At 35.2% G+C, this 25,375-nt stretch overlaps 5 protein-coding genes across 23 annotated transcripts; 1 reads left to right on the top strand and 4 right to left on the bottom strand.

The window, feature by feature from the left end:
* Positions 1 to 479: 479 nt before the first annotated feature.
* Positions 480 to 1,403, top strand: LOC127904018 (uncharacterized). Of its 2 annotated transcripts, XM_052445425.1 has the most exons (3): positions 480 to 945; positions 1,042 to 1,092; positions 1,141 to 1,403. In XM_052445425.1, the coding sequence occupies exons 1-3, from the start codon at positions 772 to 774 to the stop codon at positions 1,330 to 1,332; spliced, it is 417 nt and encodes a 138-aa protein (XP_052301385.1). In that variant the 5' UTR covers positions 480 to 771; the 3' UTR covers positions 1,333 to 1,403. The 2 variants fall into 2 exon arrangements, with proteins under 2 accessions (XP_052301385.1, XP_052301384.1); XM_052445424.1 differs by having other exon boundaries at positions 1,042 to 1,403.
* A 2,691-nt stretch (positions 1,404 to 4,094) lies between these two features.
* LOC7460566 (E3 ubiquitin-protein ligase BIG BROTHER) lies at positions 4,095 to 8,563 on the bottom strand. Of its 16 annotated transcripts, none has more exons than XM_024604802.2 (10): positions 8,293 to 8,553; positions 8,155 to 8,194; positions 7,650 to 7,749; positions 7,409 to 7,563; positions 6,955 to 7,192; positions 6,617 to 6,651; positions 5,938 to 5,982; positions 5,470 to 5,597; positions 4,445 to 4,553; positions 4,095 to 4,349 (listed from the first exon to the last, which is right to left on the bottom strand). In XM_024604802.2, the coding sequence occupies exons 4-10, from the start codon at positions 7,547 to 7,549 to the stop codon at positions 4,299 to 4,301; spliced, it is 747 nt and encodes a 248-aa protein (XP_024460570.1). In that variant the 5' UTR covers positions 7,550 to 7,563; positions 7,650 to 7,749; positions 8,155 to 8,194; positions 8,293 to 8,553; the 3' UTR covers positions 4,095 to 4,298. The 16 variants fall into 16 exon arrangements, with proteins under 16 accessions (XP_024460570.1, XP_052305292.1, XP_052305297.1 ...); XM_052449332.1 differs by having other exon boundaries at positions 7,409 to 7,558; positions 8,033 to 8,194; positions 8,293 to 8,552; XM_052449337.1 differs by having other exon boundaries at positions 7,409 to 7,558; positions 8,293 to 8,552.
* Positions 8,564 to 10,801: 2,238 nt separating this feature from the next.
* On the bottom strand, positions 10,802 to 13,742 carry LOC7487029 (pentatricopeptide repeat-containing protein At2g22410, mitochondrial). Of its 2 annotated transcripts, XM_024607014.2 has the most exons (2): positions 11,713 to 13,742; positions 10,802 to 11,566 (listed from the first exon to the last, which is right to left on the bottom strand). In XM_024607014.2, the coding sequence occupies exons 1-2, from the start codon at positions 13,603 to 13,605 to the stop codon at positions 11,462 to 11,464; spliced, it is 1,998 nt and encodes a 665-aa protein (XP_024462782.1). In that variant the 5' UTR covers positions 13,606 to 13,742; the 3' UTR covers positions 10,802 to 11,461. The 2 variants fall into 2 exon arrangements, with proteins under 2 accessions (XP_024462782.1, XP_002299231.2); XM_002299195.3 differs by lacking the exon at positions 10,802 to 11,566 and having other exon boundaries at positions 11,581 to 13,742.
* A 967-nt stretch (positions 13,743 to 14,709) lies between these two features.
* On the bottom strand, positions 14,710 to 17,772 carry LOC7487030 (ADP,ATP carrier protein, mitochondrial). 2 transcript variants are annotated; one of them, XM_002299196.4, is made up of 4 exons: positions 17,509 to 17,772; positions 15,803 to 16,314; positions 15,338 to 15,709; positions 14,710 to 15,243 (listed from the first exon to the last, which is right to left on the bottom strand). In XM_002299196.4, exons 2-4 carry the CDS (start codon positions 16,289 to 16,291, stop codon positions 14,947 to 14,949), a joined length of 1,158 nt encoding a protein of 385 aa, XP_002299232.1. In that variant the 5' UTR covers positions 16,292 to 16,314; positions 17,509 to 17,772; the 3' UTR covers positions 14,710 to 14,946. The 2 variants fall into 2 exon arrangements, with proteins under 2 accessions (XP_002299232.1, XP_024454635.1); XM_024598867.2 differs by lacking the exon at positions 17,509 to 17,772 and adding an exon at positions 16,504 to 17,407.
* A 2,144-nt stretch (positions 17,773 to 19,916) lies between these two features.
* Positions 19,917 to 22,258, bottom strand: LOC7487031 (uncharacterized). Its single transcript, XM_024595658.2, has 2 exons — positions 22,145 to 22,258; positions 19,917 to 21,924 (listed from the first exon to the last, which is right to left on the bottom strand). The coding sequence occupies exon 2, from the start codon at positions 21,570 to 21,572 to the stop codon at positions 20,193 to 20,195; it is 1,380 nt and encodes a 459-aa protein (XP_024451426.1). The 5' UTR covers positions 21,573 to 21,924; positions 22,145 to 22,258; the 3' UTR covers positions 19,917 to 20,192.
* Between the last annotated feature and the right edge of the window lie 3,117 nt (positions 22,259 to 25,375).

Genomic DNA, 25,375 nt, shown 5'->3' with positions numbered 1-25,375 from the left:
AGTTTTTGAATAAATTATTCAGTATGTAGCTTGTTGCACTCCTTTTCTCCATTTGGTTCTTCAAATTGGTGTTTAAATAACATTGGTCTTCGGCTTATTAAAAAAATGTAATACAAAGCTCGAGATTTGATCAAGTTCTTATATTAAGTAAAAAGACAATTACAATAATTTCTACGTGGGCTTACTTAGAGGCATGCATGCCTAATGAGGTAGAAGTAGGGACGTGCAATAATATTTGCTTCAAATAACCTGGGGAGTCTTTCAAGAATACCAATGATTAAGACTTTAAATCTCTATTTAGAATGCTGATCAGGAGGTTTCAAACCTGAGGTCAATTACTTTAACTTAGGGTTTTGACTTGCCTAGCTCAAGGAAGGAAAGCTGACGTGCGTTTCCACAGTGCATGATCATATTTAGCTTGGAATCAAACAATTCATATAATTTTAAATAGAAAGCAATATGTGAATTTGATCAAGAAAACGCAAGTATATAATCCTTCTTGGAATTGTAATTACTGCCATTACATTACATTAGATTACGAGACAACAAAGTGATACAATAAATAACACTATTTCATTTCACCATGGACCTTCGCTATAGATCCTTATTGTAGAGAAAAGCTTGTTTCATTCAAGATCATTGCCTTCATTTTGGAAATTTGTTCGTAAACGATATAGAGAGAAGTACGTTGTTGCTACTGCTACGTATGCATCTCATATCTTGATCAAAAAGAAGCTTAGTAGTGTGGAGGAGGTGGGGACTTGTAGACGTATGGGGGATGGGGAGACTTCTTTGGAGGAGGAGGTGAAGAGTAGTGGTATGGAGGTGGAGGTGAGGGAGATGGTGGAGGTGGAGACTTGTAGATGTATGGGGGAGGGGGAGACTTCTTTGGAGGAGGAGGTGAAGAGTAGTGGTATGGGGGGGGTGGTGAGGGAGATGGTGGAGGTGGAGACTTGTAGACATAGGGAGGAGGGGGGGACTTCTTTGGAGGTGGAGGTGAAGAGTAATGGTATGGGGGTGGTGGTGAGGGAGATGGTGGAGGTGGGGATTTATAGACATAGGGAGGAGGGGGGGATTTCTTTGGGGGAGGAGGTGATGAGTAATGATATGGAGGAGGGGGGGATTTCTTTGGGGGAGGAGGTGATGAGTAATGATATGGAGGAGGTGGAGATTTCAATGGTGGAGGTGGGGATTTGTAGATGTATGGAGGAGGGGGGGATTTCTTTGGGGGAGGAGGTGATGAGTAATGATATGGAGGAGGTGGTGAGGGAGATGGAGGAGGTGAGGATTTCAATGGTGGAGGTGGTGATTTGTAGTAATAAGGCTCTTTAGCCACTACACTGGTGGCAACCACGCAAAATGCTAGAGCATAAATCATTTGTGACAAGAGTCCTGGCTGCCCCCCTTTTTCCATCTTTAGAACTACTGCTTCTGTGTTTGCATTGTAAGCCTGGATGCTGCCCTTTATATAGAGCTCTCCTATCATTATTAACAAAGATATCGGTGTTATAACCTTGATTAACGCTATAAATTTCCTATTGTTTAATGTCTTTTGTCAACTTTTTATTGGTGTGTTCCCACTATCTCAATCATGACCATAACAAACCTCGAAATTTTCAGCTTGAAATAGTTGGTGAGATGCTCTATTTCTCATCTAGAACTGTAAAACACTTCCTATCTGTACTACGTGCCTTCAAGTCAAGATTTGCAAATCTGATCACTCTAAAACGTTAGTGTCTTGTAATTTAGCCTTGGCAGGCAAAGTCTTGCAAATGGCTTAGGATCAACATGCAATAAGGGCTATGTGGACGGTAAATGCAGCTCCTGGTAACAAATTCATGGAGCCACCAATTTCAGTGTCGGCGAGTAAATTTTTTCACCGTGAAAAGGATATATCGCTTTTGCTTTTGCTGGACTACCACGTATTGAATTGTAAATTCATTTGTATATAGTATAATTTTAACTCACTTAACTATTTATCTCCCTGAAAGTTCAAAGTTAAGACGACAATTTTGATATTTAATTGAGTAGAAAATTTTCTAATTCCGCGTGGAATAAACTAAACTAATTAATAATTCCCACCTAATTTTTACAAGGACTAGTCAATATATATCCCTACTTGACACTCCAATCTGGGACCATAAATTAAAAGGATATTGTGCTATATAAATCTAGGGTTCAGTACTTTGTATGTGTTGAAAAATGATGGGAAGATTCATATTAATTCAATGTATACTTTAATTCCACTTGAAATTTAATTAAATCATTTTTTTAATGTTTCTGCAAAATTCCAGGCTGCTACCGAATTCTTTGATGAAATAGACATGTTTGGACTATTTAGAAAGTGCTTCATTTTCTTTTAAGATAAATTTAACACCTTGCAATTTAAGAATGCGTCAGAGTTCAAAATTTATATTTGTAAAATTAATCTGAACCATTTATTTTTAAAATTATGGATGTTTTATTTATCTATTCTAAATCATGTGTTTTATGAATGTTAGATTTCCTCGACGATGTATTTGTTTTTGCGTTACACTAGCATGAATTCATGTTTTTGTTGCGGCAAATACACAAGTATTAGTAGGTAGTGTTCTTGTTTGGTAAATCAATCTTCAATTGAACCACCAAGATATTGTTTAATGCAATTTGTTTGACAAAGGAACAAGTATAGATAAGCTGGCCTCCTTAATTGCACAAAGAAAATAAGGATAATAAGAACAAAGACTTGAGAGAATTCGATGCCTAACTCTTTGGCTCTCTCAGCTTTCAAGCACGAGATCGTTGTCAAAATACTCGACTTATCCATATAGTCAGGTAGTGATCGATTCCATGCAGCAGCTTCTGCAGAGTCAATAGTAATGTGAATCCGTCTTGTATGTATACTCAGCCAATAGCTGTCTAAAATTAGCTTGCAAATCATGCCTGCACTAAGAGATTGGGAGCTCCTTTCAAAGAGCCTCCTTAATTGCACGAAGAAAACTAGCATAATAAGAACAAAGACTTGGAGAATTCGATGCCTAACTCTTCAACAAATTACTTAGCTCTCTTCTTTCAAAAACAAGATAGTTGTCAATATACTCCTATAGTCAAGTAGCGATCCAATCAAGGAAGATATTTCAATCCAAACCTAATAGATATAAACTTAAATTGAATGAAATTGTTTATTTGATGGATAATGGATAGGATATCTATGATCAAATGTGATTTGATATATATATCAAAACTTGATGAATAAAGTAAGAGTAGCTTATATTTTATAAAGTAGAAATCCAATCTATAGATGCTCATAACCATCCCAAGATCGATTCTAAACAGCAGCTTCTGGAGAGTCAGTAGCAAATGTGAATCCGTCTTGTATATACTCAGCCAATAGCTGTCTAAAATTAGATTGCAAATCATGCTTGCACTAGGAAGTTAGGAGCTCTCAGTCCAAATCTATACAAGATTGCGAGAAAGAAATGATGAAGACATGAATGGCCTGCTTGAAATCTAACCCAAAAAATGATTCAGTCTTGGTGCAAACAGCTGTCCTGGAAATACTCCGGCTTGAAACCAAAAAATGGGGCTGGGATGTAAATAAATTATGCATCTTAAAAAATGCAATGGTCAAAAACTGATCAAAAACATCCAAAATGACTAGATAACAGAGGGAAGAAAAGGATCGATCTTTCTCTAAAAAAAAAAGAGGATAGATTTGAAGCAATCACCTGGGGACCCCAGTTATTACCAAACCATCTGAACTAGAATTTATTTGCAAGCATAAAATATTATTTTTAAAGGTTATGGCATCTAGATTGCTTTGAATTATATGTTCGGCATTAAAGTTCGACCACGTCTTGAAAAATTCTTCCCTGGAATTTCGTGCCGGCTCACATGAGTGCTGCCCCACGATACAAGTTCTTGATTCATGTTCTTGATAGAATGCCATACACCAACAGGCATGCTCTAATGAAAACCTAACACGGATGTAAGCAGACCCCATAATAAGGAAACAAGTCGATGGATCTTCATTCGTTTGAAAGTTAACCCTGTGAATATCATCGGTTACGTACGTGTAGTGTTAGACAATAAGCTAATAACACCATGAGATTGGGTTGATCATAAAAGCTCAGTAAAATCCCCTGCATTTTTTTGTAAAGTTTGTAATCTGATTTATTACAAAACTAGTATCTTTCCTTTCTACAGAAGAAAATGAAAATTTGATAGAGACAACTGTGTGAGCAAGAAAAATACCCAAACTTGAGAAACATGGAAAAATGAGAGAGTTTTCATCTTTATGTCCATCAGTCATTATAACCTTAATGTCTTGATGCATCGCCAAAAACCTCAGTGTAGCAAATGGGGCAAGCCTGTAGGTAGATGGTCATCAGCTTTTTAAGGAATTTGAAAATAAACCACAGCTCATGTTGTTCTCAACTTTGTCATGAAAATCTCAGCAGCTTACCTTATTGATGCAAAGCCATCTGGTCCCGCAACCAGCATGGTAGATATGTTTGCATGGTAGAGTGATCCGGCGATCACCTCGCTTATATTCCATTTGGCAAATCACACACCTATATCCAACAAGAAAAAAATGGTTAAGACTAGTGAAACAGAAGGAGAAGATGAACAAGTGTGGTCAGGATATTCATCGCAAAGTATATTCTGAAATTGCAATAAAAATGTTCACGTAGAAAGGAATGAAAAATCCACATGCTTCACCAATGATCAAGGAAAACCTATTCTTTACTCCGTTTTTTTAACCTTGCATCTAGCCCTCTGGTTCTAGTATTAACCGATAAATTTGAAAAAAAAAAAGTGTTTGAATTCATTTTGACACTCTTGGATAAGCATAAATTATGCTTGAAATGGTGTGCAGTGCCCGTACATGGATGTTGTCTACAAGATGTTTGACTAGCATGCCTCATATCCCAAAGCCTACACCAAGCATTGTTTTGCTAGAGTCCACAAAACCGAAAGTCCAATAAATATAAATAAGTAAATAAAAAAAATAGTTTCACCATTAAAACTAGCCTGAAAGCTCAATGAGTTTCCTCCATGAGACATTGAATTACAGACAGAATTAATAGCACACTGGATTGCAAACCAGTGGAAGATAGAAGGGTAATGAAAATTATGTCAAAATTCTCACTGCATTCATTTAATTAAAATTAAAAAAATGCAACCAATTACCAACCATAACAAGGAATCAGTGTTTATACCACATTACTACCCCTGCATCTAGTTCACCAATTAATTAACCAATCTAAATAATCTTACAGATTTAGCAATATAACAGAAAATCTATGCTAATGAAAATAAATTGAACAAAATAGAAGCAGAGAGCATGAACACTTTATTTATTGACAACAATTTGCACAGAATCCAGGTCCGGCAAGACATGACAGCTGTAAGCAAAATAGACAGCCAAACTACCACATGACAAAAAAATGTTCATCAATTTACAACAAATGTAAGCCCAAATGGTACCTCTCGCTTCTTGAATTCCTCCTTGAGAAGAAGCTGCGATTGTATTTTGAGATTGGAAGCAAAGAAATGAGCTCTTGGGTAAGACCTCGATTTTGGGTGCCAACTGTCTCGCCTAATTCAAGTAATTCCTGAATGGGAAATTTTTTATTAATAATATTTATACAAGTAGAGTGTTGTCAGCCAGACACAATGTCCTAAAGAGCAGAGAGTTCTGATTGCCAGATTTTCTGAGTTTGGAGGTTTGTACAGTATGATAATTCTGAACAAAGAAAATTTAACACAAGCGTGGGAGTGGCAGGAGGTGGATCTCTATTTCATCTCAGTGAGAAAAATCAGCTTTTTTCTGGCAATCTGGAAATGGACCTTTCATATTCTGAATGTCTTTTGGAAAGTAAAAGTACAACAACAATATGGAATTTATAAAAACAAAAAACTACAGAAGAAAAGAAATGGGAATTATGCTCTAACCTCATAAGTCATACTGTCTGGATCAACGTTGTCTTGCCAAATAGCCTGCGTAGGCCACAGATAATACAATACAGTTATTTAAGCGGGTACAACCATACAAGATATTTTAGGGGATGAAAAGAGAGTAGCAAATAACGTATATTAACTGCATTTATGTCTTATATCAACCAAAGTTGTCTGCAAAAGTGCCTCTTGGATCATGATTGCTTATTGATATGATCTAATGCTATAATAAGCAGAGACATTTCCAATAAAAGTATTAGGTGTTTGAAGTATGGATTCCCATTTTTACATGATTCTCTAAACATGGCCTTTTCCTAAGGACTACATAGTTCTGTATGAAACTATAAGCAAATGAAACAAATTAATGAAATTTAAAGGATTAGATATGAAGTTTCTCTTTCTTAGTTCTCAATTTCCTTCTCACTCTAATGATTATTTAGAACTCTGCATTGCTATCATTTCATTTGAGCGCTCTGTGTCCTGATTAATTACATTTGCTACATTTTCCTAAAAACTAAAGAGCACGGATGCTCCCACTGGGCAGCAACCTAGAGTAGGGATGTGTGTGTGTGTGTGTGTGTGTGTGAGAGAGAGAGAGAGAGAGGAGGCAATTAATATAGCTGTAGCATTGAGGTATAACTTCTTGTGCACTAAGACCATTACAAAGTTACCACACCTGATAATCCTGAACATTATGATGTCTGCGCAAACCTGGAAAAAAGAACATAACAAAGATAAGAAAAAGGCTGTTAATGTCCCAAATGAATGGTGTATAGGTGAAAAGAAGATATCACAATATGCAAAGATATGACTCAACTCAAATCAACAGAACATTAATCCCGTGACCAACTGAATGGAAATGTTAAATCTCAGAATAAAAGATCCATGAATAATTTTTCAACGTAATTCACATATGAAAAGGTACAACTTTCTTGCATCTAATAATAGAGGTAAGAAAATATTCATTAGGCTATTTGTTGGGTACATACTACCAATATATACCTCAAAACTTACATTCTACAGGGTCATCATGAGAAGTCCTGTTTTCATTTACTTCCCATTCTGTATTTACTCTGGAAGTCTGTTCATTAGTCGTTGTAGAAGAATTCTCCAAGGGCCTTCCATATTCTTCATTCCGTAGTCCATTATCATGGACCTCATAAATATGAGTAGGGTCATAATATGAAGTGCTCCCTGGTGGGGATATGCCGAACTTGTAGAAATTTGCATTTGTCGAGGGGTATACGATATCCTGTAAATGCAAGAAGGTCATTTGTACAAGAACAAAACCACAACCTACTAATTGCTCCATCATCTATATATTTAAAAATAAAATACAGATAACAGAACCAGAAAAAGAAACTCTATTTGTTTTGGCCACGAGCTTGCATTTTTATGGATCTAAATACTGTTCAAAACATATTCCAATTTGCAAATTTTGGATACAAAATTTGCAAATAAAAGGTACCTGAGCGTGGGAACCTCCATTGAAAATGAAATTCACATGGTCATACGTGAGACCTTCGAAATATTCAATGAAACTTCCAGCCGAATTATATGGGTAGCTAGGGTTCATGTAATGACCCTCCATGTGTGAATTCCAATTCATTTCGAACCACTAATCTGTCACACAATTAAGTCATGACATGATCCCAGAACATCAAAATAGAATTTAGTTTAGAAAAAAAACAGGTAAAACAGAGACCAACCTGCTCTTTTAAAGTTCAGACTCGGAGTTCTCACTCTCAAAACCAAAACTTTTGCATGAATAAACTATCCCCTAATCACTTTCTAATCAGCTCACTACTCCTACAAAACAAACCAACAAATTAGAATAAATTTTGATGGATACAAGAAAAATCAAACAACGAAATCAGCTATGCTTGCTTATTCAAAACACACCAAGGAACAAAGAATCCAACTTGTTGAAAATTGCTTCAAAAAAAGCCAATAATTACAGAGAAACATGGAAAAAAATTAGAGAAATACAACCAAAATAACTCTCTTAAGCCATAACTTGTCGTTTATACAAAAATGCCAAGAACCCATTTCCATTAAGCATCTAAACCAGATGCTTGTGATCTCTAATTACCTCTATCAACTCAAAAGGAACAGTTTTTTTACATTTTCAAACAGTTGTAACTACTGCAAGATTTTGATCTCTGAAAAAACTGTTAAGTGATTTCTTGATCTCTAAAAAGAGGAAGAACCCACATTGTAAGACTGAACCAAGGATTGGGAATTTAAGTTGTACCTGATTAATCAAGAACAAAAGAATCAATAAAATGTGGGAGAGCAATGGGAGAGAAACGTGAAACAAGTGGATCAGGTGATGAAGACAAGAATATATACCTCTCTATATATATATAAGCAATAAAGAACGAGAAAGAGAATCCGATACTTACAAACAGTAAAAAAAGAAAGGAAAGAAGAAAGAACCGAAAGACATTGACTGGTGATTGCTTTACAAGAAGAGAAGAGAAGAGAAGGTAGACTAGAGAGAGACACAGAGACACTCACTTTCTTTTATCTCTCTCTCTCTCCTTCTCCTCTTATTCTCTGTTCTGGGAGCAAGTGGGAGTGAAGGGTGGCTGTGCGATGTCTCGTGGCGTGGCGTGGCGCCTTTCCTGGAGCATTGGCTTTTCTTACTCGGTATACATATATTAAAATTATATTTTTTTATTTTTAAAATTATAATAGAATTGTTTTAATGTTAAAAAAAATGAAAACAATAATGTTTTAAAAAATAATATGTACAAAAATAATTATCTCATTTGAATTTTGACTCAAATAAATATTACAGAATCAATATTTAATCCGATTTTAAAAAAAAATCTCTATGTTCTCGCACAATATCAACAAAGTTGATAACCCTGTAGATATCTCAAAACAACACATCATATAATAATAACCATATCATTAATAGTTGAATTCCAAAATTTAATTGTTAGACCTAAAAATCTTGGCAATTGGCAGGAACTGCTACAGTTGTCAAGAAGATCACAGATGAGATGCTTGGAAAGGTGTCCACATTAACATTAAGCCGTGGATGGCCAATATTTTTTTTTATTATTATTATTAATGTGGGTGTTCAGGTTAATTTATGCGTATTTCGACTAATCCTACGGGTCCTGAAGTTAACGACCATATAAATCTCTAGCGGTCATCATATTAATAATTACAGGACTCGAATCTGAGATCACAAGAAACCGAACTTTTTAGTTTCAAACTCTTACTATGTTTATGTTTATGACTAGTATTTGTAAGAACATGATTTGGGGTGGCGCTGAGTGGTTGGTGGCTTGTGTCCCAGAACATGTGATAATATATATATATATACACACACACACACATACACAGGAAGATCACCAAACCATATGATTCTCTCGAGAGGAAGTTGGTGTGTGTCAGTTAAGGTAGGTTGGTTTAGGAATCAATCCTCCAAAACACACAAACACTCGTCAAAGATAAAGTTATTTGCCTCAGCTGGAAATATATCCATCTTCTGCTACACAAAATTACGTAATGGGGATCATTAGTTAGCATTTAATTATTGTTTAGAGACCGAAAAGACGGAGATGGTAAGAACTACATAAGTTATCTCATCCAAAACTGTCCTATAAAAGATTTACTTTTATATATTCACTTTAATTCTTTCAACTAAACATGTTTTCATCCCACTAACTTCATTTTTTATGTTCCTCGATAGTAACTAAGCTTTACCCAGTGTTTAAAGCTTTCTCATGGTAGGGTATCGATCTAGAACAATAAGCTTTAATATAAATGAAAAATAAACATGTTTCTATATATAAAGTGCATGGTTTGTATAACTAAATACGGGGGTGACATTTTTTAGCAGGTGCATGACATGGAAAGGATCAAAATCATGAAGAAAGTTTTGGGATGTCCTCAATGGGGACCCCACAAAAGAATTCTCATGTGCTTGGTGATTAGGGTTCGTGAGGAAACTATTCCAAGGAAGTACAGAGAAGTTCTTGTAACAAGCAAGGATAGAGTGGTTAGGTCCACCATGATGTGGGGCAAAATTAAAGGGAGTTTTTATCTCCACCTTCCATCTTCTTTCCTAATTTGTTCGGGAATATAATTGTGATTGTTTTTTTAAATATTTTTTATATTAAAATATATTAAAATAATTTTATTTTATTTTTTTAAAATTAACGTATTAAAATAATCTAAAATATATAAAAAATTAATTTTTAATAAAAACTAAAAAAAAAATTAAAAACTCGAGTATAACCATGATTCTAAACACAACCTCCACCTCAAGTTATGACAAATATTGGTAGGTGGAGAATTTCTCAGTAGTAAACGAGGATGGCTGTGCTAAACCAGTTTAGGTAAAAAGTCCCAACAAATTTCCTATTTGGGTTGAAAGGATAGGTGTCGAAGTTACATTCCCAACTTGGCCTATCCTGTTGTCATCCCCTCTCTTCAATATAATCAATCACATACTAAATGTCAACTGATCATTAGCAGGTAGAGTTTGTGCAGAGATGTACAAGTGAAAAGTAGGAAATTTCAAGTAAAATTTTATGGTGTTGACGGTGGTTATTTCTTGCAATCAATTTTAAAATGTAAAGTTAATAGTTTACTCTTGTGTTTAATTTTAATTATATAAATAGGGATAGTAAGATTTAAATTTGTAATTACTATGTCATCAAAACTCTGATACGATGTAAAAGAATTATTTTAATTCAATAGCTTAAACTGTCAGGTAAAGTTCTAAAATATAATTTATATTATTCTCTAATATAAAAAAAACAAATACAATAAAAAATAAAAAAAGAGAATGAAATTCATGTCCATTAAAAATAATAAAAATACTTCCACCTAGGATTGATTTCATCTAAAAAGGTAATTGATAAGATGTGATTAATGTCTGCAATTGCAGCTTCAATTTGAGGAACATAAAATTTCTCAAAATTGCATGGTATGTGACTAAAATTGATAGTAAAACCGATTAGATACTTGGTAGCTACAAGTCAGCTAGGACAGTACAGAAAGTGAAGTTCCTGCATCCCAATAGTTCAAATTTATGATGATTGGAGGCTACACCACTGGCCAGTGCCATGGACCATATGGCCATGCGATCAGTGTGGCCTGACCAAAGAGCCTAAAAGGCTGTCAAGCATGTGGGAGAAACAGAGAGGTGACAAAGAAACAGAACGTGAAGGTGAATGAACAAAACCTAGCGCGCGAATCATTGTGTATATATTCCCTCTATCCTTTATCTCCACGCTTGTTAAATGCTGAGTTCTGTTTTAGGCTATCCCTGATGTTAATATCAAAACCCAACATTGGATCCCAACTTACCTGCAAAAAGGTAGGGCTATTTATTTTCCTTACTTTTTTATTATGTTTTGCATCCCACCTAGACCCAGCCCTAGCTCTTTCAAAGAATTTCTTTTGGCACTCACTGATGGGTTCAACACAGCCATATTGAACCCAGAGCAAAATCATCATTCTTGAGAGATCAATGGCAAGGCATGCCCAGATGGGTTCAGCAAGCAATGCAAATGAAGCATTCCATGACTAATTGTTGTCTCAGTTCCATATGAAAAATGCATCTGATGTAGAGAATGCCATTGGGTTTGAACTTGAAAGCCTGAGAGGAAGTCATCTAAAACAGTTGAAACTTCAGACATAGCAAACTCCAATTGTCTTGTTAATCAGATTAAAACATTCATAAATCTGTTCAGATTGAGGATGTGATTTATCTCTAACAATAAATTCATTGATAATGCCATTCACCTCAATTGAACTAGAACCAGGAGTCTTCTCGACTCCTCTTTCCATCATCATCTTTCTTATGTTCTGAGCCTCCTCCCACTTACCAGCTTCCCTGTACATATTTGCAAGCAAGACGTATATTCCGCTGTCATGGGGATCCAAGTCAAGAAGCTTTGAAGCTGCTCTTTCCCCAATTAGAAGATTCCTATGTATTCCACAAGCAAAGAACAACGCACCCCAAACCATAGCATCTGCTTCCATTGGCATTGTTTTAATAAGCTCTTCAGCCTCCTCCAACAAACCAGCCCTACCAAGAAGATTCACCATGCAAGAATAGTGTTTAGGCTGGGGAGACAGGTTGAATCTGGACTTCATTTGATCAAAATACTTGCGACCTTCTTCAACTAACCCTCCATGACAACAAGCTGTTAGGACCCCAAGAAAGGTGATTTCATCTGGCATCAATCCACTATCAATCATCTTAGAGAAGTAAAATATGGCATCATTTACATTCCCATAAAGAGCCAAACCACCTATAATGGCTGTCCAGGTCAAAGAGTTTCTTCTTGGCATCTCATTGAAAACCTGAAGAGCCTTTGTCATATTCCCACATTTTGCATACATGTCAATTAATGCAGTACCTAAGGCAACATCTAAAGAGAGATTGTGCTTTTTAATATAGTTGTGAGTCCACATTCCAGTATCAAGTGCTCCAAGTTGTGAGCAAGCAGATAAGCAATGAAGCATGGTCACCTTATCAGGTTTCATATTGCTCAATTGCATTTCACGAAACAATTCTAAAGCCTCAAAGCTAAGATTTGCTTGAACACAACTTCCAATCATGGCATTCCATGCCACAACATTCTTCTCTGGCATATCATGAAAAAGCTTCCCAGCCATATCCAAAAGCCCATTTTTCGCATACCCAACAATCATCGTAGTCCATGAAACAACTGTCTTCTTTCTCATATTATCAAACAAAACTTTCCCCGCCTCAAGATCCCCACATTTCACATACATGTCCATAAGGGCATTAACAAGCGAAATTTTCAAATTCAATCCACTTTCTTCAATATACCGATGAATTTCTCTCCCGAGTTTCAAACTTTCTAATTGTGCACAAGCGGATACAACACCGATCATTGTCACCTCATCAGGCTTAACTTGCTCCGTTATCATTTGTTGATAAATCCCCATTGCCTCCCTTGGCTGCCTCCTTCTTACATACCCATTAATCAATGAATTCCAAGAAACCAAGTCTCTCACACAACCTTCATCAAACACCTTATGCGCCAACCCCGACTCTCCAACCGAAACCAACATATGTATGATCCCATTATACAGATACATATCCTTATCAAAACCCATTTTCAATACCTGTCCAAGAATCTCAAAACCCATATAACTTAACACTAAATTAGCACAAACTTTAAACAAAAAAGAATAAGTATAGTTATCAGGCCTACAACCAGCCCTAGTCAGCATCCTTTTATACAGGACTAAACCTTTTTGCGGATTTTCACTCTCTACGCACCCTCTAATCACTGCATTCCAAGAAAACACATTTGGGTTTTGTAAATTATTCAAAATTTTGATACAATAATCAAGATTTCTTGATTCTGATATTGCACAAAACGAAATTAAGCGACTTGAAGCAAACCCATCTAAGATCAACCCTGTAAGGATCATTTGAGCTTGGATTTGTTTCAATTGAGAGAAAGATTTGCAGTTTTCTAGTAAAGAAAGAAGTGGGTTTGAGAGAACATAAGTGTGTGTTGTGTTCCATGAAGTAGGGTTTGACTTGTGAGTAGAGAAAGAGTGTGAGTGAAGAGAAAGACAAGAGAAGAAGGGGTTTAAGAGAGGCTTTGGGATGAAGTGATGAGATCTTACTTTGGTTACATAGTAAACTGTCATCTGTTTATGTTCGTTTTCTGTTTGTGGGAGTTGGAGAGAGAATGAGTTGAGGCGGGAAAGGCTGTCAGTAGTAGTCTAGTCGTCATTAGTTATAAGGCCGGGGTCGGCCTATTAACCGAAAAGGTCCGGATTATGGGTTAGACGATCAACCATTGAATCAGCAGGCTGACTTGAATTTATGGGTTTTTTTGAAAAACAAATTTGTCTGATATTGTTTTAGATTAAAAAAATTAAAAAAAAACTAAAACAATATCATTTTAAATAAAATAAAAATGATGATGAGATCTCTTAACCAAATTATTTAGAATACATGTTGATTGATTGGATTATCTCTTCAGGCAATTCAAAATTAAATTCAGCTCAAGTCAAGCATTAGATTAACCTATCAATTTGGATTGGTTTGAATGAGATACGGAGATGATAATTTAATTTGATCCGGTGAATATTTAATTTATTAATCCGATCTAGTAGATATCAAATTTAAATATTCAACGTGTTTAGATTTTTTAAAAAAATATATATTATAGGAAGTAAGACATGGCTTTTGAATTAGATTATACAATACTTGATTTAAATCCAAATTGATCTAAATTGAAAAGTAAAAATCCTTCTTTTTTAATAATTAAATATTTTATTTTATTTTTATATCTAAACTAAGGTGAAAATTAAATTAATTTGATTAATTTGCTTAGATAATAACATATCTTATTAGCTATCAATTCAACTTTCTTAAATTATCTTAGTATTAATTTTTGCAGTTATAATTTAAAAAGTGAGGTTTAAAAAAATTATAATTTTTAATTGATATTTTAAAAGTTTTTAACATGACCAATATAAAATTATAGTCTGTTAAGTAGTAAACATTTTCAAATCAGCAATTAAAACACACCATCTACCATACCACAAGCATTAATGCTTGTTTGGTATTATGAAGTATGTATTTTTAAAAAATATTTCTTAATTAAAAATATATTAAAATATTTTTTATATATATTTTTTTTATTTTTAACATTAATATATCAAAATCATTCAAAAACACTTAAATAATAACACAAAAATAAACACAAACTTGAAAACCAGAAGAAAAGGTAAAACCCCGAAGAATGACAAAAACTAGAATGATCATCTATAATTTGATGAGATCAAAATCAATGTTTTGCAATTGCAACCATTCAGAATAGACAGGGTTGCAGGAATGGAAATCCTGAAACCGGGAAAACCCCTTGAGAAAAAAAGTAATTAAATGAGCCTAAAGAACTATCCAGGATAAATTATGGAATGGAACTCCAAAAATTTCATCACCATCTATGATTGTATGGGGTGAATGAGAATGAGACTTAATTAGGCCCCACCAGAACCAAACTTCTTCCCAAACACAATCATCTGAAGCTTGTCATATCCGGCAAGCACACCAGCACCAGCAACAGCACGGAGGATGTTTGCACCAGCACCCTTGAAGAGGGATTTAGCACCCTCGTTCTTGAGGATCTGAGAGAATGCATCAAAGGAGCTCTTGTACTTAACAGCTTCACCAGATGTCATCATCATTCTTCTGCGGACAGTGTCAATTGGATAGGATCCAAGTCCAGCACCGTTGGTGATGACCCAACCAAGAGCAAAGCTAGCAAAGAAGCTATCCTGAAATCATCGTGTGATAAATGAAACTACATGAGAATTCACCTTGACAAATGAGATCGAAACTGTTAAACAATTTATAGCAGAATTTACTAACCTGCATCTTTCCAGTTAGGACGACTGGCTTCAAAGAATCATACATTCCAAAATACAGACCACGGTACACAATAATACCAACACATGAAATGTTAAATCCACGGTAAAGCCCAGCAATACCATCTGATTGCATAGTCTTCTTGTAGACATCAACCAAGCCATTGAATTGCCTCTCCCCTCCCTTCTTTGCAGCCTTGGAATCATTTGTAAGACGGGTTCGGGCATAATCCAAAGAATAGACAAAGAGTAGTGATGAGGCACCAGCAGCACCACCAGATGCCAAGTTACCAGCAAACCACTTCCAATAGCCATCACGGTCCTTCTTGAAGTTGAAAAGCCTCTTAAAGTAATCTTTGAATGCAAAGTTCAGGGCCTGGAGGAGGGTTCACAGAATTACTAGATAAGCACAGAAATAAAACTCAAAAGGAATGAAAAAGGTTAGTAAAGCATCCAAGATGGAACAAACCTGAGTGGGGAAGTAACGGATGACATTGACAGTGTTTCCTCTCCACAATGACACCATCCCCTCATCTTTCATTGTTCTGCTGAAACAATCTCCAATTCCCTTATATGGTTCAGAGAGTCGACCAGTCTTGATCATCTCATCCTGGTTTTGGATCAAGAGCTTCACACGCTCAATGGGAGCTGCAGCAGTTTTGGACACAGCTGCAGAAACTCCACCCATAAGAAAATCAATAGCAAAGCCAGCCAAGCCTTTCTCTGATGGGGCTTGGACAAATACTGGTGAGGTAGATGATGCAATCAATGACATATCAGGGGTGGATTGGCATGCCCTTGTCATCGCATACTGGAATCCTGCATTGGAATAATTTCCATATGCAAACTGCCTTTGGTGTAAAGCAGGTCTCTGAAAGCCTTGGGAAAAGCTAGAACTGTGATGGGCCTGGCTTGCCATCTTTTGCATGACAGATGGTTGCTGGCGGCTATCAGTCATTTCCTCTCACAAATAATGAACCCCTGTTCCAAATTAAATCAAACAAACAATATTAAGGTACAACAAAACCATATCAAAGGTACCATTAAGCATATAACTTCATATGATTTTTCTGAATTCTAAGAATTTAACAAACCAAGAATTATATTTCCTTAAGCAGTATTGATAACAATACACCTTATAATTCATAAATATATATAATAACATTATACCTTATAACAGGGTTCTTTAAGCATGGGATTTGCAAACCATTTGAACTGACAAAACTGTGCTTACATAGCTAATGTAGACAGACGAGCATACAGCACATAGGGATATGGTTATGCTTATTCCTAACAAAAATCTACCAAATTATCAAATACCACCTTTATCAGCATGTACAAATCTAACAAACTGCCAAGAACTGTCAACCAGCTTTTCAAAAACTTCAAGTGGATAAATGGATAATCAATTTAACAAAAAGAAAATAAGTAACCGAACCATGGACTTATTATTTACAAGGAAACGCAACACCAAAAAGAGCAGCAGAAAACTGAAGCACTCAAGCTCCATAAAAAATTGATGCGACACTCCATCTGCAGTAACCCCAATAAAGTTTCAACAAAGCAAAAGCACATTAACCACAGTTGTTCTTTAAAAACAACTTCAGTCAGAAAACCGACCCCCCACAATAGCTTAGAATGCATGCATCACTCTGATTCAAGACATACCACTTGCGCAGTAATCAAATCAGGTTTTAAGAGCAAAACCAAATCTCCAAAATCAAATAAAAAACACCATTAACGATCGCATCATATTCTAACAATCAAATTGTCCATTCCAAACCAAGTAACACACAAGCATTCATCATTTATTCCGAAATCTAAGGAAAAAACAAATCTGTCTTATCAACACTAATCAAACATAATCTTTCTACTCTGTCCAAAATGAATTTACTAAATCAATTTCCCGAATCACATCAATCATTGATGAGATGGACACTCAACTTACCAACTGGTGGTTAGGATTATCTCATTAGGGACAAATATTTCAGAACAAATAGCAATATTCTGATCAAAATGACATAAAACAATAATCACATGCCAAAAAAAACAACCCAGTTCGTATATCATATCAACAACTCGCCTCACTATAGATTAAAAACAAAACAAAAATCAAAACTTTAAGGTCCAATGAAACCAATAAAGAAAAGAGAAATATTGATATAAAAAACAAACCTGTTAGTTTAAAAATCTATGAGAAAAAGAAAAAACTGGGCAACAGATATAACAAAGATGCCAAGAACCAGCAAAGGGAGGGAGGGAGGGAGAGATCTAAGAGAGAAGTGAAGTGGGTTTTATATAAACATGAAGATGTTAATGCTAGACAAAGAAAATATAGACTAGTCCAAAAAACAAGGAACAAAAGACAATGAACTATAACTCAAAAATACATGAAAATCACAAGTGAACGAGTCATGCGGCGTGTCAAATCAAACGTTTTCCTTGACCTCAAATGTAGCATTTGACAATTTAATCTCTTATAAAAAAAAAAAAAGGTGAGAGTTTAGACAAAAATCAATTATGTTAATGAGATTTCTGATTCTGTTGGAGTTGTTGGGTCAATTTTTCATTCATCAAATCAACATTAGTTAATTTTAAAATGATGAATTTTTTTTTTTATAAAATTTTTAATAAATTCCTTGAGTTCAAATTTGGTCGATTCAACCGAGTTATAATTGATCAGTTCGGTTACTTGAGTTTGATTTGATTAATATTTAAATGGTTCAAAATCAAACCTGGTCTAAACTAAATTCTAGGTCAGCAGGTTACTAGATGGACCTGTCAAGCCAGGTCATGATAAGAGTTTTTACTATGGTTTGGTGGTTGACTAAGGTCCTGTTTGAAAGTAAGGTAAAAATTATTTTTCAAAGTATTTTTCATTTAAAAATACATCAAAATAATTTTTTTTATTTTTTAAAGTTAATTTTTAACATCAATATATCAAAAAAATTCAATAACACTTATAAAATTTATTGTGATACTAAAAAAATTTAAAAGCTAGGTTAGACTGGAATGCCAAATAAATTTAATATGATATGATCATGAAAAACTTTGTATCCAACGGCAATGAAAACCTTGGTAGGTGAAGAGAGATGCATGTTTGAAAGGAAAGGTCTCATTTTGGAAATGAAGAAAACATGGAAATTGTCTCTGATTTTTTATTTATTAGCTCTAGGAAATTTCTTTACTTGAACAAGGTGGATGGATTCTTGCATATGTAGCTTACTTTCTTGACAAATTGGTGGCCGCTGTTCTACCACTGTCTGCCTCTTCATTTCAAGAATTTTCAACTTCTAGAAGAGAAACATTTTTGTTGCTGGGATGAAAAGTCTTTTACCATCATTATCATTTTTTATTGTATTTGTTGTTATTTTGATTATAATTTGTTGACTCTTCTGCTCTTGTAATAGGAATAAATTTGGTTCAAAATAAAGGTAAAATAAATTTGGATAAATAAATTTCTACTATCATATTTTTTCTGTATATATATATATATATATATATAAATAGGTAAAAAATTATTTCATTTATGTTTTAGATTTAGAAGAGGAAAAAAAAGTATATTTATTTTTGCATAAACTGAGTGTACTGGCTGCAACCAAGAATTCAACATGTGTGAACAATTGGAAAAAATTTCCAATTCTTTTGGGCTGGCTATAAAATATGAGAAGATAAATATCTTTCAACATAATCCGCTGAGTTTAGTGGACTGAAGAATTCTTAAGAGATTGTGAAAGAATTTGCCTTGAAAATTTGGCACCTTTATATTTGATTAGTATTGCAGACAGAAGAAACAGATAAAAACAAATCTATTTCTAGAACAATTTTGGAGTAAATTTCTATCATATTAAAACATGAAGAACAAGAAAACATGTCTTCTTTGTCCTAGTCCCTGTCTCTTCTATCGCAGAATGATAACCAGATACTATCTGTAGTGTTAAAGAGGTACAATGTGAGATTGCCATCTCCTGATACTTGTCCAAGTATCCACCCCACCTGCGATTTAGACCTGCGCCTCCAAATGAAAATCTCAAGCATGAAAAGCACATTGCAACAAGAGCACAACATATAAGACAAAAATCAACGTGGAGAATCATGAATTAGTCAAACACAAGGGGCAACCACCATAACAAAACACTCTAGTAGCAGCACAGTGAATGCTGGCTAAAATATGTTTATAGGATGTTAGAGCATTCAACTCAACCAAAACAAAGTGGAGAAGCCTGAAGAATACCTCACACGAACAATGAATGGAATTCCTAGATGAAGAAGTATTTCGGAGAAGACCAGCATAAGGTGCACAATGAAGGTTCTTACTGTCTTACAGATCACTATTTGGCAGGAAAAGTACAACTTAAGCAGCTTAAAACTTGTATTGATGTGAAATGGCCAGTGCAAACTAGTGAAGGATAGAACACTAAAGAAAAGAAGATAGATGGGCGTTTCATTAACTGTAAATGGGAATGCTTGAAGCTTATCGATTTGGTAGACCAAAAAGAAAAAATCAAAAAAGTTTCAAGCAAGAAAATATCACACGCGAGCATGGAAAGGGGGGAGGGGTATGGTACCATTCTGTTCGAGAGTAGGATTGTAGCTTCTGTTCATGTAGTTATTACTAGCAAATTAAACATTTTACAAGTCATATGAACAACCATTAAGTCGTAAAAGGAATGCATTAAAAGATGACGAGCAGTTAAAAGCTTCTGCACGTTTTACAAGTCATATCGAACATTCCTAAGGTTAATCTAAGGCAATATATGCGGTACATGATGTTAGGTATCATGTACATAATGCTATAGATATTGCGTGAAAGTCATACAAGATACCAGGAGTGAACTGTCAATCCATCTGTAAAGAAGCTATTGAGGCCTGCTCAGATCAATTGGATCTCTTCCTTGCACTCCGTCAATACCAAGGCAAGCAGGGTCGAATGATGGTTCCGAACTCCTAAAATCCATTTCCAGTTGCTTCTGCCTCAGTTGCAAAGCACTCTGCTCATTCTCCAGTTTCCTCCACTCATTCTCCAGCCTCAACCTCTCGAACTCCTTGTCTTTCTTGCTGCAGTATCTCAACCACTTGAACCGTTGTTTCTCAAGTTCAAAAGTTTGTGCCTGGATGCTTACCCTTTGCTCTAGGAGTTGCAACCTCTGCTTCTTAATCCACTCCTTTCTCTCCCATGGTGACACTGCAGGGTCTTGAAAAATCGCTGCCATTTCAACATCAAAACCATTTCGCCCACCTGATTGAGACCAAAGATGGGCATGCTCATCATTCACTCGCCCCTCACACAACTGGCCTACCCTCTCCCCGTCCTCATCAGCATTATTATTTTCTTCATTATCTGATTCATCATCATCATCATCACCATCATCACTGTCACCATTTCCCTCGGCTTCATCCTCCCCTGACCCATTATTATCTTTCGAGCTCCTCTCAAGGGGTAATGAACAACCTTGTAGATCAAGATCCTGGCAATTGGGTATTCTTTGCCCATTATGGTAAGCACACATTTCCTTATAAAACAAATGTTTTGAGCCCAATATCTTTCTGACATCATCCTTTGCCTTGGCTGAAAGATGAGGCATTGAATCCATAAGAACAGGGTTCTCCACCACTCTACAAGTAGTTCCCCTCCCAAGAATCTCGTTCAGCCTCTTGTACCTCTTATTCAGATCATTGAACTTATCCTCACACTGTTGTGGCGAAACATGACAGCCCTTGCTAATCATTAGCTTCGACACCATTTTCCATTTACCTTTCTTCTGCAAAAGCCCAGATTTTCTCTTAAGCCCCTCAACAGCATTAAGTGTACCATCATCACCCACACAAGCAACCACTGCAATAAGAAGCCTAACGACATTATCTGTCCATTTCATTCGCTGCCATGGAGATCCCTTTTTTCCCTTAACACCAGTAGAATTCTCACCATTCCCATCTTCCATAAAACTCTGGTCATCATCTTCGCTCGCATTGCCACTGCTTGCACAATTAAAAGGACTAACAGCTTTTCCTTTACCAAAATTCGCTGAATATACTTTTGATGGTGTACCTTTCACTTCCGATAACCCAATTGGTTGGTGATCATTATCAAAACAACCCACTAAGTTCACCTGATGTTGGTGCGCTAAGGAGGGATGACCTAACTGGGATTGTTGGTGTCTATGAATCGGGGACTCAAGGTCTAACAAACCACTATTTGGACCTGACAAAAAACGACCTCCCAAACCCGAATTATCCATGGCAACACACTTAATTCCTGAATTCCAAAATCCTAATGAACCAAAATTTCAAATTTCATATACTCCAATGCTCATGAAAGCAATCACTCCACTAATAACTACGGGGATCATCTAAACCAAGTTTCCATTATCAGAAACTTAGCAGCCAAAGAAAACAAAACCCCCCAAAAAATCCCACTTTCTCCCATTTTCCCTCATTTTCTCACCAAGCAAACAAAAGGGTCGCCATAGAAACCTCAAAACCCACCAAAAACCCCACCAATCCAATCCATATTAGAATGAGTACTAATCATCCAAAACCACCCTACAAGCTTAATCTCTAATATTACTCAAAAACCCAGTATTCCTAAAGCTGCAAATATACAAAAAAAAAGGTAACTTTATAATCAAAATCAAGTAAACAGCCCAACAAGATCCAATCTTTTCTATTCCAAGTAATAAAGGTTGAAACTTTCCTTATTAAATTATTAAAAAATGGATATTTTTTCATTAACTAAAGCTAAAAAACACAGTACAAATGAAACTATACTATATGATTGTTAAAAAAAAAAGGCGTTATTTTTCAAGCTTACCCTTTTAGTGATCCACAATAGAGGGTGCACTGTGGGAGAGGAAGAGAGAGAGAGCGCTTTTTTTTTTTTTTTTTTTAGAGAGAGAGAGAGAGAGAGAGCGCTTTGAATAGATGGGTTTTAGAGAGACAGAGAGAGACAGAGAGGGTTTTGAGAGAATATACTTAGATATGCCACGTGTAGAGATGTTGTTGTCGGTGAAAAGGTTGCTGGCTACAGACAAGGAATGTTGTTAATTCCGAACTATCAAACAGGTTTAACAAAAGGGACAAATTCAATTTACACCCTTAAAGTTTATGTTTTTCTAAATTTAGCTCCACAACTTTGTTTTGTCTCAATTTTCCCTTTCAAGTTTGAAACTTTTTTCATTTTTCTCCTTTTTTTGGTCTCCATTTAGTACATTGGCAAAATTGAAGAGATGACACTATTCGAATAATCCAACATAAACTTTTATTCTACACCATGTAGCATTAAAAAGTTTTAGGATTAAATAAATTTTATTTTCTAGTATAGTAGAAAACATTAGAGTAGTAGCACCATCAACCAGTATTCTTTTTAAATTAGAATTATATTGAAATATAATTATAATAATATTTACTTATATTAGGAAATTAAATTGTTTTATGATCTTTTAAGTAAAAATATTTATTTATTAAATCATATTTATATTTTTTATGGGATGATATTATCTAACCAATTAATGTATCAATCAAAACTAAATATCTTTCTAAATGATTTTAATGATACATTTTGTACTTATAACAACCTATCAATCAACAAATTAATACATTGAGTTTAATGAAAATATGTTATTTTAAACATAATTTTTTTAAAAAAAAACCAAAATAATATTGTTTTGAATAAAAAAATAAATTTCTCATCTGGGTTTGATCAGATCAACTCTTTAGATAATTCAAAAACAAAAATAAACTTGACTCGAGTTAAGCTAGACCTCGGATTGATGGGTCATCAAGTTGACGGAGTTGGCCCGGATAGGGGTGTTCACAGTTCGGTTCGGTTTAGACTCAAAAAACCAACCGAACCAAATTACATATTAACCGAACCGGACCAAAAACCGGTTCAAACCGAACCGGTTCGGTTCAGTTAAATCCAGTTTTTATGGTAAAAAACCGGGAAACCTAATCCCATCATTCATTTAGCAAAGCGAAGAAGATCTGTTTCGGTTCAATTTCTTGATCAAAACTGCCAGAAAAACACGATACAGGGAGCCATACTCTACTGATGCTCCCAAACACTTCAGCAAGATAAAGAAATAGAATAGCTAGTAGAGGAGTGAGGTGTTAGCTCTGTTAGCTCGAAGTATGCTGTAGCCCCCCTCACTGAATTAATTCATGTAGCAAATCCAAAAAATGATGATGTCAGCCTATTCTTGCTTTATTGACTAGATCAGTGTTTCTTGAGCTTGTAGAAGCATTTGATGAAGAGGTAGATGTTTCGTTTCCATCACGACTGTCGACTGACTTAGACGACTTCTTTGGGAGTCTATTGACTCAAGTCCACAACATGCATTGAGAGGAAACTGGGAAAGAAAGATTGAGAATTAATTTAGAGGAAGATTGGGATTTTCTCCAGGCAAGCGGCGGTTTTTTGTGAGAGGCAGGAAGAAGAAGGTTATGTTAATTGTTAGGGTTAGCCGGTTAGGTTTAACTATTTATACCTCAAAGATTTTTGTAATTTTTGGCTTTTAGTGGGTCTGGTTCGGTTTGGTCCGGTTTCTGGTTCAAAACCGAAACCGAACCGGACCTGTTAAAATTTATGGTTTTGAAAATCGGTTTATTTGGTTTTTCATTTCGGTTCGATTTTTTCAATTAATTTTTTTTTGGTTTTATCATTTTTCTCGGTTAATCAGTTATTTTAAACACCCCTCCGGATAACTATAGTCCCTGGTTCATTAGTGTTCTTGAATAATCTAAATAATGATTGAAGAGTATAGAATCAGGCCTCCTCAACTCTACCTGTTTCATGCCTTTTCTGCTACCAATGCTTGAGCCCTGATTGTTAGTTAGGAACTACAAAGACAAAACCTCATGACAAAGGGAGCTTCGATTAAACTTATGTCAAGCATTAAATGCAGAAATGACATACAATGAGAGGTATTGACTATGTTTTAATTGAAGCAAATTACAAAGTAACAGCTGCAGAAAGCAGCAATTGGGACAGAAGCCATGAGTCCATCTCTGTGCTAGCAAGTAAGCAGATTTACAGTGCTTTATACGAAGAGGTTACACATAAGACTGCAACAAAAGAGAAGAACAGACCACACTAAGAGATGAAGCAGCCATGCAAGCACCAGCAAGCCAAGGAGGTAACCGAATTACTTTGAAAGGGTACAGAATTCCAGCAGCAAAAGGCAAGCTAATCATGTTGTAGCCAAGTTTCCAGAAGCAACTAATCCAAATTCGGGATATGGTCCTTCGCGATAGGTCTATGGCTGCAACTACATCTTTCAGTTGCTTTTGATGAGAAGTATAGCAGCTGTAATCCACACCAACTCAACATGAACTCCACACAAGTAATCCTCAATATGTGCATACAATGGAGAGAGTGGATGCTGATACAAGCTGCAAGCAACCCTTTTGTTCGAATTAATATATAGCAGACTAGACAACAGAATAAAGCGGTGGTTCTGATTTAAGAGAAGGTTTTAACATGGAATAGGAAAAGACCTTAACTAGGGAAACAGAACGAGCCAGTTCCTGTTAGAGGAAGTAGCTTGCTTCATTGTTCGGACAAATTAGGCAATTAGCATATAAATTTAAAAAAATAGATGAATTTCACAGCTTTTCTTCGAGCGGTTCAGAACTGCCACAATTAATGTATATCGCGGTATAGAATCACGAGAACAATTAATTATTAATCACAACAATTAAATTATAGTTTTTATTAAAAAATAATATAAATTATTTTTTAAGACCTCACTTAATAATTTAAATTTTTAAATTGAATTGATTCTTTAATATGATATTATAATCTTTATAATCAAACAGTCACGAGTTTAAATCTCATTATTTTTATATATTTGATAAAAAATTAAGTATAAGATAATATAAATCTGTATAATTTTTAAGTTTAAATCATTAATAAAAAAAATTAATTAAAATAATATAAATTATATTTTAAAATTTTACTTAATAACTTAAAGTTTTTAATTGAATTGAAGATAAAAAGGCAAGTCACCAAAGTTCTCAGGGAGACAAGAAAGCAAGCTAAGAA

The sequence above is a fragment of the Populus trichocarpa genome, chromosome 1 (genome assembly GCF_000002775.5).
Source record: "Populus trichocarpa isolate Nisqually-1 chromosome 1, P.trichocarpa_v4.1, whole genome shotgun sequence".
NCBI classification, from domain to species: domain Eukaryota; kingdom Viridiplantae; phylum Streptophyta; class Magnoliopsida; order Malpighiales; family Salicaceae; genus Populus; species Populus trichocarpa.
Note: the sequence above shows the minus strand (reverse complement) of the source record. Positions and strands in the feature narration are given on the sequence as shown.

What these genes read in the sequence shown, in the direction of transcription:
- LOC7460566 (XM_024604826.2), bottom strand. Translation starts at nt 7,549, where the DNA reads ATGAATTGGAATTCACACATGGAGGGTCATTACATGAACCCTAGCTAC. An exon ending in TCATGATGACCCTGTAGAAT is followed by an intron (nt 6,652 to 6,954) that starts GTAAGTTTTGAG and finishes TCTTTTTTCCAG; the next exon opens with GTTTGCGCAGACATCATAAT. An exon ending in CAGACAGTATGACTTATGAG is followed by an intron (nt 5,598 to 5,937) that starts GTTAGAGCATAA and finishes TTTCCCATTCAG; the next exon opens with GAATTACTTGAATTAGGCGA.
- LOC7487030 (XM_002299196.4), bottom strand. Translation starts at nt 16,291, where the DNA reads ATGACTGATAGCCGCCAGCAACCATCTGTCATGCAAAAGATGGCAAGC. An exon ending in TCCGTTACTTCCCCACTCAG is followed by an intron (nt 15,710 to 15,802) that starts GTTTGTTCCATC and finishes ACCCTCCTCCAG; the next exon opens with GCCCTGAACTTTGCATTCAA. An exon ending in TCCTAACTGGAAAGATGCAG is followed by an intron (nt 15,244 to 15,337) that starts GTTAGTAAATTC and finishes CGATGATTTCAG; the next exon opens with GATAGCTTCTTTGCTAGCTT.
- LOC127904018 (XM_052445424.1), top strand. Translation starts at nt 772, where the DNA reads ATGGGGGATGGGGAGACTTCTTTGGAGGAGGAGGTGAAGAGTAGTGGT. An exon ending in TGGTGAGGGAGATGGTGGAG is followed by an intron (nt 946 to 1,041) that starts GTGGAGACTTGT and finishes GAGATGGTGGAG; the next exon opens with GTGGGGATTTATAGACATAG.
- LOC7487029 (XM_002299195.3), bottom strand. Translation starts at nt 13,605, where the DNA reads ATGACAGTTTACTATGTAACCAAAGTAAGATCTCATCACTTCATCCCA.
- LOC7487031 (XM_024595658.2), bottom strand. Translation starts at nt 21,572, where the DNA reads ATGGATAATTCGGGTTTGGGAGGTCGTTTTTTGTCAGGTCCAAATAGT.